Raw genomic sequence first — 11905 nt, 5'->3', positions numbered from 1 at the left:
TCGGAAGAGACTGAAGCAACACGGTTCCTTCGGATATCGGGCGTACGAGCTGGAGATTGACGGTCTGGTTCACGAGGATGAAGCATGCATGGGGTGCAGAGACCAAGGGACATAAATTGCTTATTTTCTTTAGCAGGGGAACACGGCAATTTAACGAAAGATACGATTCCGTGTCTGCAAAGGGGACATGGAATAGACCCAGGTGGCCCCATAACTTCAGAAGGAATGTTGCTTGTTGAGCAAAGATAGAGTGCGCATCTTACACAAAGCTCATGCCCGCATCCTGAAAGTATAAAAATATGGCAGTGGTAAGTTTGCAATGAATGTGGTCTAAATCAGGTTGTTATCATATAGTTTACAACTACCAAACATCCTACCTAAAAAGGAAGACAAGCGAAGAAGAGGAAGAAGGTATGGGAAGAAAGACACTAACATCACATAGTTGTAACTTGTTACTAGAGGTAAAAGAAACGAACCTTCTGCAGCAACAGAGCATGCTCTTTCAAGACAGACAGCACAAAGATCGGAATCATCAGAGGAGGTTGTCATGGACTTGAATCCACACTCTCTGCAGAATTTTCACAAGGTAACAATTCAGATTTATATTTAAAAACTCTGCCATTTAAATTCTCTTCCCTCCTAATTAATCGCCACAATAGAGCCATTAAAGCTACATGCGTAGCTCAAATGCCTCATATTGAGCTAGAAATACCCCAATCATCAAGTTTTTTGCACGTGCCCATGGATGCTATGTTACCCAGCTTGTTAAAAGTTTACTCTTGCAGTTTGCTGCCATTGCCGACCCATTCATAAAACATTTATGCGGTACAATACAAAATCAATATTTTCTTATGCAATAACCAAATGTCATATTTCAAGGCAGAACAAAAGAATTAGAGCAGCTGTCAATCTAAACATAAGTTTTTTCCTTTTCTGTTCTTCCAATAAATAGTTACATGATAGAAAAGGATAACGCAACCACATGAATCTACTGCTCCCAAGATCATATTGGATAATCAAGGCATACTTTGAGCCTTGAGAGGCACGGGTCACGCCAGACATTTAAGAATATTATTCTTTTATTATCAGAAGGGACAATCAAGCTTTATCTTCAATAGAATCTGAAAATGTCAGCAATTATAAATATTATTCTTCTATTGTAATCATTGTTGCTTGCTTAAAAATTTTACCTTGCTATGTTCAACGCGCTCATGAGAGGCAACGATAGGAAATTAGATAGGGGGAACGTTGGTATTGCCAAGTCAGAAGTGGGTGTTAGCAACGGTTCAAGCCAATGACGCCCCCACATCCTAGCAACATCAACAGGAAGCCACCTGAAAGATTCAAGTGTTTAGAGTAGTCCTTCATATAAACCAACTGAATAATTGTTGTGAACAACAAAGATTCCCTACCCATTGCAATTCAAAGTCATCTTACTAGCACCTCTCGCAAGAAGCACCTATAGAATTAAGAATACAAACAATCATGTTAGATTCAAGAGAAACCAAAAATGTCCTCAGAAGCCGTAAATACCAAGTAATTCTTGCCTGACAACACTTTAAATTTCCCCCACAAGCAGCATAATGCAGTGGAGTGCTTCCAGCTCCTACAGAGATATACTTTTTCAATTTAGTTGGCTGTAAAATCAGAAAGTAATTGTCAATCATCTAATTTTCAAACTACTAGATAAAAACCAAACCTATCAAATCCATGGACGTCCCGTAATGAAAGGTTACAGCTGATACATTTGCATGAAGGTCAAGTAAGAGCTGAACGCAATCAAAATAGCCATTCAAAGCAGCCATATGAAGAGCAGTTACACCACCATCTGCTGACTTATTTACAAACTTAGATAATGCACTGCACTGGAATAGAACAAATAAATAGCGAGAATACAAAATATACAGATAAATGATTCTGTAGAAGCTGTAATCAGCCAAACTGAACAGAGTGGTATCGGCTTCTTCTTTAAGAAAATAAACACAAGTAACCATGTAAATTAAAATTCCATCAGAAAAATGTAAGTCAACCCTGATCTGAATGATGAGCTAATGGGAGCATTTCATGCCAAACATAGCATTTGATTATTATGGCGCTTCAAATCCTCAATAGCAAAGAGTTATCCGGATAGAAAATAGAATAAAACAAGCCACATACCTTTGGTAATTTTTGTTCTTTAAACAGGCATCATCAAGCCTTTCGCTATCTATCTGAGTATATGTGGCTTCATATGGAGCACTTGGAACAAAATCAGCCACGACAAGTCTTATGCATCTTACATGGCCATTTACAGCAGCAAAATGAAGCGCTGTTCTACCACTTAGATAGTCTGCTCTAGCAACCTAATAGCAACAAAGTTTCAAACTAAAATATCTGTCGCAGGGACTGAAATAAAAATGACAGAAGAAGAAATTTAGATTTATTACTCAGTAACTCACATTACATCTGAAGAGCATAAGAGTTTGAACAACTTCCCAGTGCCCATATCGACACGCTTGCATCAACGCTGTCTTTATACACACAGAGCAAATAAATTTCCACAGAGATCAATAAAAAGATTAAATGAAAAAAAAAAATTTGGAGCGGAGCTCTTTAGTCCCAATTCACCCGACAAAATCATACCAGAAACATAAATCAGCAAAAAAGAAAAATCAAAACTTTATGCGATAAACAAAACACAATCTCGTACCTGTCCACAGTAATTCCTAGAATTCACATCAGCCCCATTCTCAAGCAACAAAGCGACTATCTAATCAACACAAAAGAAAAAAAAAAAAGGAACCATAAAATCAGCTCAACGAGAAACAAATTCGAACCTAGGTCGTCTACAGAATTGGGGGAAAAGGTGAAAAGAACCTCATTGTGGCCTTTGGCGGCGGCGAAATGGAGAGGGGAATTAAGGCCACCGAAGGTCGAGTACTTGGCGAGACAGGGATTGCAATCGAGAAGCATCTTCGCCTCCACCAAATCGCCGTCCCTCGCCGCCGACACCAGCCGCTCGCCGGAAGCCGAGCACCCGAACGAATTCCCCATTTTCACTCCTCTCTCTCTCTCTAGGTGAATCTTTTACAGAAAAGAATATTAGGTCAACCGCTCCAACCGAACTCAGAATATTGTGATAGTGGCTTAGTGGGGCACAGATGGATTGAGGAGAAGTTTGGAGCTTGGATTTTAGCTCGAAGAGAGGGTGACGTGGCAGGTCTGAGATTTTCGGAGGGAATTGGAGATGGCGTGCTCCGAGTGTGCAGTGAAACTGAAGGTGGTTTTGGGCCTTTTGTTTGTCTGTTTGTTTGTTTGTTTGTTGTTGTGTTTTGCTTTGTTGCCTTCTTTCTCCTCCAATTGCGTAGTGCGTGCTTTTGAGGGACAATCGTGGAGAAGAAATAATAATTAAAAAAAAGAAAAAAAGTAGGAGAGAGAGAAAGAGGTTGGTTTGGGTGGTGGGGTGTTACCAAATTAGAAATTGACGTATAATATCATCCAACCCAAAGCAAACCAAAAAAAAAAAAAAAAAAAAAAAAAATACACATATTCCATTAAAAAAAAAAAAAAAAAAAAAAAGCAAAAATTGATGTTTTCTTTTGCTATTTCTTTTTCTCTCCCCGATTCTCTTTTTATTTCTTCTTCTTTTTTCACCGGCTGGGCTGAATTTTGATTTCGCATTAAAGCAACCTAATCATACTCGTATTTTTAACCAAAATAATTAGTGATTTTCTTTTGTGTTTTTTTAAAACATTAATATTTTTTATTTATCAACTGTTAAATATGTATTAAATTTAAGTAAAAGTCAAATCAGATTAAAAAGTAATATAGATTTAACAACCGTTAAACATAAAACATCAATTTTTTTATAAAAAGAAATAACACTAGAAAAATTCTCAAATAAATATTGGTTTAGCTTTTTTTTTTTTTTAAAAAATTCTTCGTTCCAACTATTAACTAAGGCTCAGTTTATTTCATCAATTCGAATTTAGAATTTGAGTTTTGCTACAGTAAAAAGCTCTCAGAAACAATCACATTTAACTTTTTTGCTGCAATAAAAAACTCTCATATAAAGTCACATATAAACTCGAATTAAAAACTTGAATCAACGAACTAAGCGGACCCTAAATAATTAGTCATTTTAGAGAATGTCTTTCATACAAACTAAATATAATTAATATGTAAAGACTAACTATTTAATTTTTATATTATTTTATTCATTTAATCGTAATAAACCTAAAAGTTTCTTTTAAAATTGAATAAGACTATTTATATTTTAAATTTAATAAATATTAAAATAATTTATATTTAATTGAAATAGAGAATATGATCAGAGTGAATCCTTTAAAAATTTTTAGTTAAAATAATTTTTAAAATTTTAACTAAAATTTAAGAATTCCTCCGAAAATGCTCTTAGCCTTCGAAATACAATGGAGGACCTTTTTTTTTTTTTTTTTTTTTAAAGTATAGAATAGATTTAAGGAAAAAGGAATTGACTATTGAGAACTTTATATTCTACAGGCTAATAATTGGAATTGTAGATCTAACAGAGACTGCGTGATCGACGTTAAATCCCATAATGAATAATGAATGTATTAATCAATGATCTCATTATAAAGTTTTAGGAAGACAGTTGTCCCCCCCCGTGCTCAATAAGGCTACCGCGTATATGATTTTTTTTTTTCTGTCATGTGAATTAAATTAATCTATTTATTACATATCTGTTGCCCATCTTTTCCACTTTTTCGTCCGCTTCTTATTTAATTAAGACCGACTTTGGTCCCGTTTTCGGCCCGTTTCCCACCCATGGACCTACACTATTTTTGTGAGGACTTTAATAGATGTTTAGTTCCTAGATTTAAAATTATAATTTAGAATTATTTTTATTTTATGTATATTTTTTATAAGAAAAAAATATTATAAAAAATTATGAATCATAATTTAAAATCAGATACGAATACATAAAATAAATATCCTCTTATAAATTTGACTTTTGAGTCAAACCGTTTGAGTGCTTACAACTATCACCGTTTATTCTTTGGAAACAGTAAGAAATAGGTCAATATAAAAAGTTTAAGAAAATATATAGGCCAATTTTTAGTTATAGAAATTAATAGGCTATAACTTGTCAAGTTATGGTTCATAATCAGATAAGTTATGGACAAACTTGTCAAGTTAAGGTTCATAACCAGACAAGTTATGGACGAAAATAATAATTTGGCCTATTTATTAACTTTTGTAAACTATTGACTTATTAATTTTAATTCATCTCAAGTCTTAGCGTATTCCCTTCTTTCTCTTTTTTTTCTTCACACTTCTCCAATCTGATCAAAGTGATTAGCACCCCAAACTTTTGGGAGATTGATCGACAAATATATATATATATATATATATATATCATATGAATATATATTTGTTGACAAATATATGTATTCGGTATGATTTTAATAATTATTCTAATATTTACTTATTAATTCGTTTTATTGTTTTAGCCACAAGATATTAATTTATTATTTGTAATAAATTTAATATTAATTAAAAAATTAATGACAATTAATAAAATTAAGGGCGCGTTTAGAACTCGTTCTAAAATGATTTATTTTTTGTACGGAAATAAAAATAAAAACGTTTTCAATCTCAGACATAAATCATTTTTAAAAATGCGTTTGGTAATTTTATCAAGAGATTATTTTTAGTGTAAAAAAACCCATTAATGTCTCTCTTTCTCTCTGCTAGAGAGAGGAGAAAACAAAACAAAAAAAAATGAAAAATGACTAAAAGTTATTTTTCATTTATCTCTCATTTTACACTAAACCAAAAGATCATTTTTATTTTTATTTTTTGTCTTTATTGCGTCAAAACGCCGTTTTGAAAATATTTTTATTTTTTTTTGAAAAACGTGGAAAATAAAAATGGGATCAATTCCAAACACGGTCTAAATTTTTATCACTCCATGTCATTAAATTTTTATATTTGAAGGTGACCACCCACAAATAGAGTTTTTAATAGTGGTTCTTTTTTTTTCCTCAATCCAATTCCCTTTTATATTCCTCCATGTTTCTTCAACATAAAGGATGGCTGTGAACCAGAAAAATAAGCTAGATGAAGATATGAATTTCTTTGATGGCATGATTCAGATGCAACCCATATCTTCTAGATGAGTTAAATCAAAATTTTGAACTAATATAATATATATATTTTTACTGGTCGTCCTTTTATTTGGCTTTTCTATTAATCTATATTTTTTTTCCTTCCCACAAATATATAAAAATTATGTAGCATTGTATCCGCAATCCTAATTTTTGTTTATTTGTATTCTTAATTTTGAAATAATGGATACAGACAAAAAAGAAAAAAAGTAATAATATGGTATAATTAGAAATAGAAATTGGCAGTGTAAATGAAACTTTTTAAAGCACTCTTCCTAAATTTACTTTTAGAATTAAAAAAAAAATTAAAGGTTGAAAGTTAGAAATATGGGATCAAACTTAAGGATATAAATGTGATATTTCAAATTTTGGAATTGGAAAATCTTTGGGGGTAACAACGAAAAAGGGCAAAGTAAAATTTGGGCCGGTGGGCCGTAGAACCCATGGGCCTTAGGTGGCCTGATTCTGTTTTGTTTTGTTTTTTTAGAGAAAGAAGAAAATAGGCCAAGACTTGAGATGAATTAAAATTAATAGGTCAATAGTTTATATAAGTTAATAAATAGGCCAAATTATTGTTTTCGTCCATAACTTGTCTGGTTATGAACCATAACTTAACAAATTATTGTCCATAATTTATCTGGCTATGAACCATAACTTGACAAGTTTGTCCATAACTTATTTGGTTATGAACCATAACATGACAAGTTATGGCCTATTAATTTCTATAATTAAAAATTAATCTATACTTTCTTAAGCTTTTCATATTGGCCTATTTTCTACTATTTTCCTTTTTTTTTTTTCAAAATCATAATTCCATTGTTTTCATTTTCTGAGAAAACTTATGCAAAAGACAAAGGGGAAAGAGAAAATTTTTCTTTTTGCTTTTACCTGTATAAGCTAGGCTCCGGATCTTGTAATTAACTGCTGGAGTGAAAAATTTTTTTTTTTTTTTTTTTTTTTTTTTTTTTTTGGCGTGGAATGTTGAAGTGTTTCCTTCTTTCTATAGCCAACAATAATTTGACTGCTGTTAGTTTGGTCTATTCTTGCTTTTACTCGGGAGAAATTTGGGATATTGTAATTAGCATTTAGGGCATGTTCTTTTGTCTAAAAAATTAAAAAAAAGACAACTCAAATTTTAACTTTATTTAAATTCACGTTCTTTTAAGTTTCAACTTTATTTAATTTTATTTAAGTTCTAACTTAAACTCAAATTATAACTCAAATTTAACTAAAAAACTATACTCAAGTTACACTCTAAAAAAATAACCCTTTAGTTTCGTGCGGCAGAGATTTAAACAAGAACTTACTGGCTTTCGAACTTTTTCTGCCGGCGGATTTAGCTTACAAAACCAATGGTTTATGTACCTTTGTTGTTGAAGTTCTCTGCATAACAAATTAAAGTGTTAATGACCATTTTTAGGTGGAACGTTGAATTTATATACCAGTGATACTAAAGATTCCAATTTGTAATAATTAATAATAAAAAAAAATTAACCTAATAAAGAATGGCTAGCTCCTGAAGCAATGAGAAAATGTGCAAAGTTTGTCTTCCCATATGTCATGATATGACATGACAGTTTATGCAATTAGTTTTTATTTATTTATTTATTTATTTAAGACAAGTAAATTCAAGGGTCGGATTTGTGGAACATCTGTAAAGAGGCCCTGCTTCTCTTTCTTTTCATACGATCACATGTCAGCTCCCTAAAAAACGTCATAATTTTGAAAAAACGACAACATCACAAGAAAAACAACATATGATAAAAACGACGATAAACTTTAAAAAGAAACAGTTTTAGGATGGTAATATGCACACACATATGACGATACGAGTAAAAATGCATAAATATTTCCCACGCTTGTTCAATTTCACGAAATTTCACACGCATGTTCAAATTCACGAAAATATTGAAATTAGCCTACGTGTACAATCCATGTCACACTATATATTGTGATTGAATGGATATCTCGTTCATTTCGCCGATTCGAGTTTAGAATTCGAGTTTTGCTACAGTAAAAAGCTCTTAGAAACAGTCACATTTAACTTTTTTGTTACAGTAAAAAGCTCTCACACAAAATCACATCTCAACTCGAATTACAAACTCGAATCAGCGAATGAACGGGCATGTTCATTTCGCGGATTCGAGTTTTCAATTCGAGCTGAGATGTAATATTTTCTGAGAATTTTTCACTGTAGCAGAAAAAGTTAAATGTGACATTTTCTGAAAGTTTTTTATTGTATAAACCTAAAACTGAAAACTCGAATCGGTGAAATGAATAAGGCCATAGCTTATTTAGTTCGCTGATTCGAGTTTTTAATTTGAATTAAAATATAACTTTACGTGAGAATTTTTTATTATAGTAAAAAAATTAAATGCGACCGTTTTTTAAAATTTTTTACTATAACAAAATTTAAATTTTAAACTCGAATTAATAAAAGATACGGGCTATATAACAACCGCTTAATCTCACAGTTATTAATTATTAAAGACTGCTCACCTCGAAATTCAAAAAGGAAAAAAGAAAGAAGAAAATTCATCAACGCTATCAAGAAAGCGGTGTTAGTTCCAAACTTCCAGTCTTCTTCAATCAATTTTTCTGCGTTAGTATATTTGATAAGTGAACTTTCTACGCCATTCTATTTCTAGTGATTATTATACGTAATAAAAGTAACTTTCTACTTTATTTTATTTCTAGTGATTGTACATAATGAAAGTAACTAAATTCATGTTATTCTTAATGGATTGGGTAGTCTTTTCTATCAAGAATTAGATTTTTATCACTTTCTTGAAAATCTTGGACATAAAGCTAATGTAAAAACCAACTTTGGCATTTTTCTAGGCAATTGAAAGTCATTTGATAAGTGATAACTTTCTATGCTACAATATTCTATTTCTAGCAATTATTGTACGTAATGAAAGCAAACTATCGATGTTATTCCATTTCTAGTGATTGTATGTTATTTTCTATGTCGTTCTTGATGAACTAGGTTGTTTTTTCCTAATAAGAATTAGATTTTAGCCACTCTTCTTGAACATCTTGCATATAAAACTAATGTAAAAACTGACTTTAGTATCTTTTTAGAGGCAAAATTTCTTGTCAGGATCATATAATTATGATGGAAAGCAATGGTTTAGGAGCGGTGAATTCAAAGAACCATGAGGATTTTATATTGTTATCTGAATATGCTGTCGTTCATAATATGCTCTCGTTCCCTTGAACCTTTCTTAATGTAGTGAATTTTTCATATATTGTGTTTTTTTTTTCTTGGTTGAAAGTTTTTTTTCATATATTGTTCTATCTAAGGTGCTGTCCTTTGCAATTATTTGTCCTTGTCTGAGATGCTCCAGGATGTTGGAGTTGGATCAGTTGACATTAAAATTGATAAAGACATCCTAAAAAGTCATTTATATAGAATAATTGAGGAAATACATTCTCATCTCTTTTTAATGTGAGACTTTTAAAAGTCTGATGTATTTAAATTTTTAAACACATCAGACTTTTAATAGTCTTACATTGAAAAGAGATAGAATGTATTCCCTCAACTATTCTATATAACGGGCTATGTATTTTTTTCTCCATCACAACTTACAAGTTGGAGAGATCTAACTTCTTTTAAATGTTCATCTTTAATAATATGATGGACTTATATTCATCATCTACAAGATTAGATGCTCGAATATATGGATAATAACTTTTTTTTTAAATTAGTCGGCCAGTTTGGTTTAACCGATCACTTCGACTGGCAAAACTGAAATTGAACCGCCCATAAATTATGGACGGTCGGTTAATCGACTGAATTAATCGATTTGCTGACGTGGAATTGAATTTTTAGTTTTTTCAGTCGGTTTAGCGGTTCAATATCAGTCGGTTTAGGTTTTTTAAATTTTTTGAACACTCGCACTAAAAACCACGGAACCATGTTTTTAAAAGGGCAAATTCTAGACATCGACGGCAGGATATGAACAAAGGGTAATATCTTAAAAAGAAAACATGTTATTCTTATTATTATTGCCGTTTTCAAGTGTTTTTGTCGTACTGTCCAATATGATGTCATTGTTGCCAAAGTATTGAAATAAAATCCTGCGGTTTGTACACTCAAGAAAAAAAAGGGAAAGATAAAACACCTTTCGCATTTTGTTATCCCTTTTTGGAACGACAACAATCATACCAAAAAGCTTTTAATTAGTATTAAGTACGTGATAGTTGAAATTTACAAGAGTTTAGGCCCGTTTAGTTCGTTAATTCGAGTTTTTAATTCGAGTTAAGATGTAATTTTATATGAGAGTTTTTTACTGTAATAAAAAAGTTAGATGTGACTGAGAGCTTTTTCTAACCACTTATTTTCACGTTTCACCATTTTATAACAAATCAGCAATTTAATAAGTGGGTGTTAGAGCAACCCCAACCACTTAAAATAACCAGAAGTACGGAATAAAGCAACTGTGTTCACAGTGTTGGACTTTCGGGCAGTGGGCATGCCCGATGCCCGAAAATTTTCGGGCACGGCGGGCAGGCCCCTCTCGCCGCCCGAAAATATTTTTCTTCGGGCACGGGCTCGGGTAGCCCGAAAATGGTAAGCCCCCCCCGACAGCCCGCCGCCGTTCGCCGGATTTTTTTTGAATTTTCCGGCAAATACCCAAAGCTGCCCGAACTGCCCGAATTTTTACCCGAATTACCCGAAAATTTTGTGACCGTTGCCTGAATTTCGACCCGTGCCCGAAAAATGCCCAATTTTTTTAGACCGTTAGCCCGAAAATGCCCGAATTTTGAAAAAAAACGGTCTTTTGCCCAAACCCGAACCCGAACCCGAATTTTTGAACCAAACGGTTGGATTTTTATCCGTTGCCCGAACTGCCCGAAAATTTTGTAGCCGTTGGACCCGAATTTTTGGGGGAAAATTTTTTTTTTTCAACCCAAAAATTTTCCTATAAATACCCCCCTCCCCCCAACCATTTTCCTCACCCCAAAACTCTCATTCTCTCTCAATTTCTCTTAATCTATCTCTAAACTCTCTTAATCTCGCTTTTATCTCTCTCGAATCTCGTTATCTTTTAAGCTCTCTCAAAGCGCTCTCAATCTCTCTTATTTTTCATAATGGCTTCTTCTAGTTATGGTGGTGGTGGTGATATTCCTATTGATGCCCAATTCAACATCGAAGAAGGGTAATTTCCTAATGTTTTTCAATCGCAGGAATCGCAAACTATGGAAAGAGATGCTGATCAAACTACAAATCCGACCCCTGGTGGACGTACTAGAGGTCGGGGACGCAATGGTGGTGGCACAAGTGGCCGTGGAGGAGAGGCAAGCGGTAGTGCTAGTGCAAGTGTTGCAAGTTCTAAGACGAAATGCAAGCGCACCTTAGCAGTTTGGGAGCACTTCAACACATTCGAGGACGTCGACAATAATGGTAATATTAAATACGTAGCTCAATGTAAATATTGTGGTGAGAAATTATAAGGTAACATTATTCACGGCACTACACACTTAAGAAGGCACTTTGAAAAGTGTCTTCAAAAGCAAGGAGGCGGAGATCAACTCCGCCAAACACAATTATCGTTTGACCGTCAAACCGGCGGTCTAAGCACGTGGAAATACGATCCGCAAGTTGATCGTATGGAAATGGCACGATTAATAGCCACATTAGATCAACCACTAAGTTTTCCTGAACAAAGAAATTGGCAACGTTATATTAAAATTGTACATAATCCTAATGCACAATTTTTTTCTAGAACTACTCTTAGGAAAGATGCATTAAAATTATATAAACAAGAAAA

The 11905-nt window shown here is 33.1% G+C and overlaps 1 protein-coding gene across 4 annotated transcripts in view; it reads right to left on the bottom strand.

The window, feature by feature from the left end:
• LOC21398840 (E3 ubiquitin-protein ligase XBAT33) overlaps nt 1–3105 on the bottom strand; it is a 21283-nt gene extending 18178 nt beyond the window's left edge. For 2 of the 4 annotated variants that reach the window (XM_024172864.1, XM_024172863.1), the window contains exons 1-10: nt 2857–3105; nt 2690–2749; nt 2439–2510; nt 2158–2342; nt 1700–1860; nt 1548–1606; nt 1413–1459; nt 1191–1334; nt 477–568; nt 8–283 (exon numbers count right to left, since the gene is read on the bottom strand). In XM_024172864.1, coding sequence (XP_024028632.1) covers nt 8–283; nt 477–568; nt 1191–1334; nt 1413–1459; nt 1548–1606; nt 1700–1860; nt 2158–2342; nt 2439–2510; nt 2690–2749; nt 2857–3033 — 1273 coding nt within the window. In that variant the 5' untranslated portion in view covers nt 3034–3105. Of the gene's footprint in view, nt 1–7; nt 284–476; nt 569–1190; nt 1335–1412; nt 1460–1547; nt 1638–1699; nt 1861–2157; nt 2343–2438; nt 2511–2689; nt 2750–2856 lie in introns of those variants that run through there. The other 2 variants (XM_024172865.1, XM_024172866.1) reach the window with 2 other exon arrangements.
• Between the last annotated feature and the right edge of the window lie 8800 nt (nt 3106–11905).

This window comes from Morus notabilis, unplaced genomic scaffold (assembly GCF_000414095.1).
Source record: "Morus notabilis unplaced genomic scaffold, ASM41409v2 Scaffold759, whole genome shotgun sequence".
NCBI classification, from domain to species: domain Eukaryota; kingdom Viridiplantae; phylum Streptophyta; class Magnoliopsida; order Rosales; family Moraceae; genus Morus; species Morus notabilis.
The sequence above is the reverse complement of the archived record's forward strand: the minus strand, read 5'-3'. Positions and strand labels throughout refer to the sequence as shown.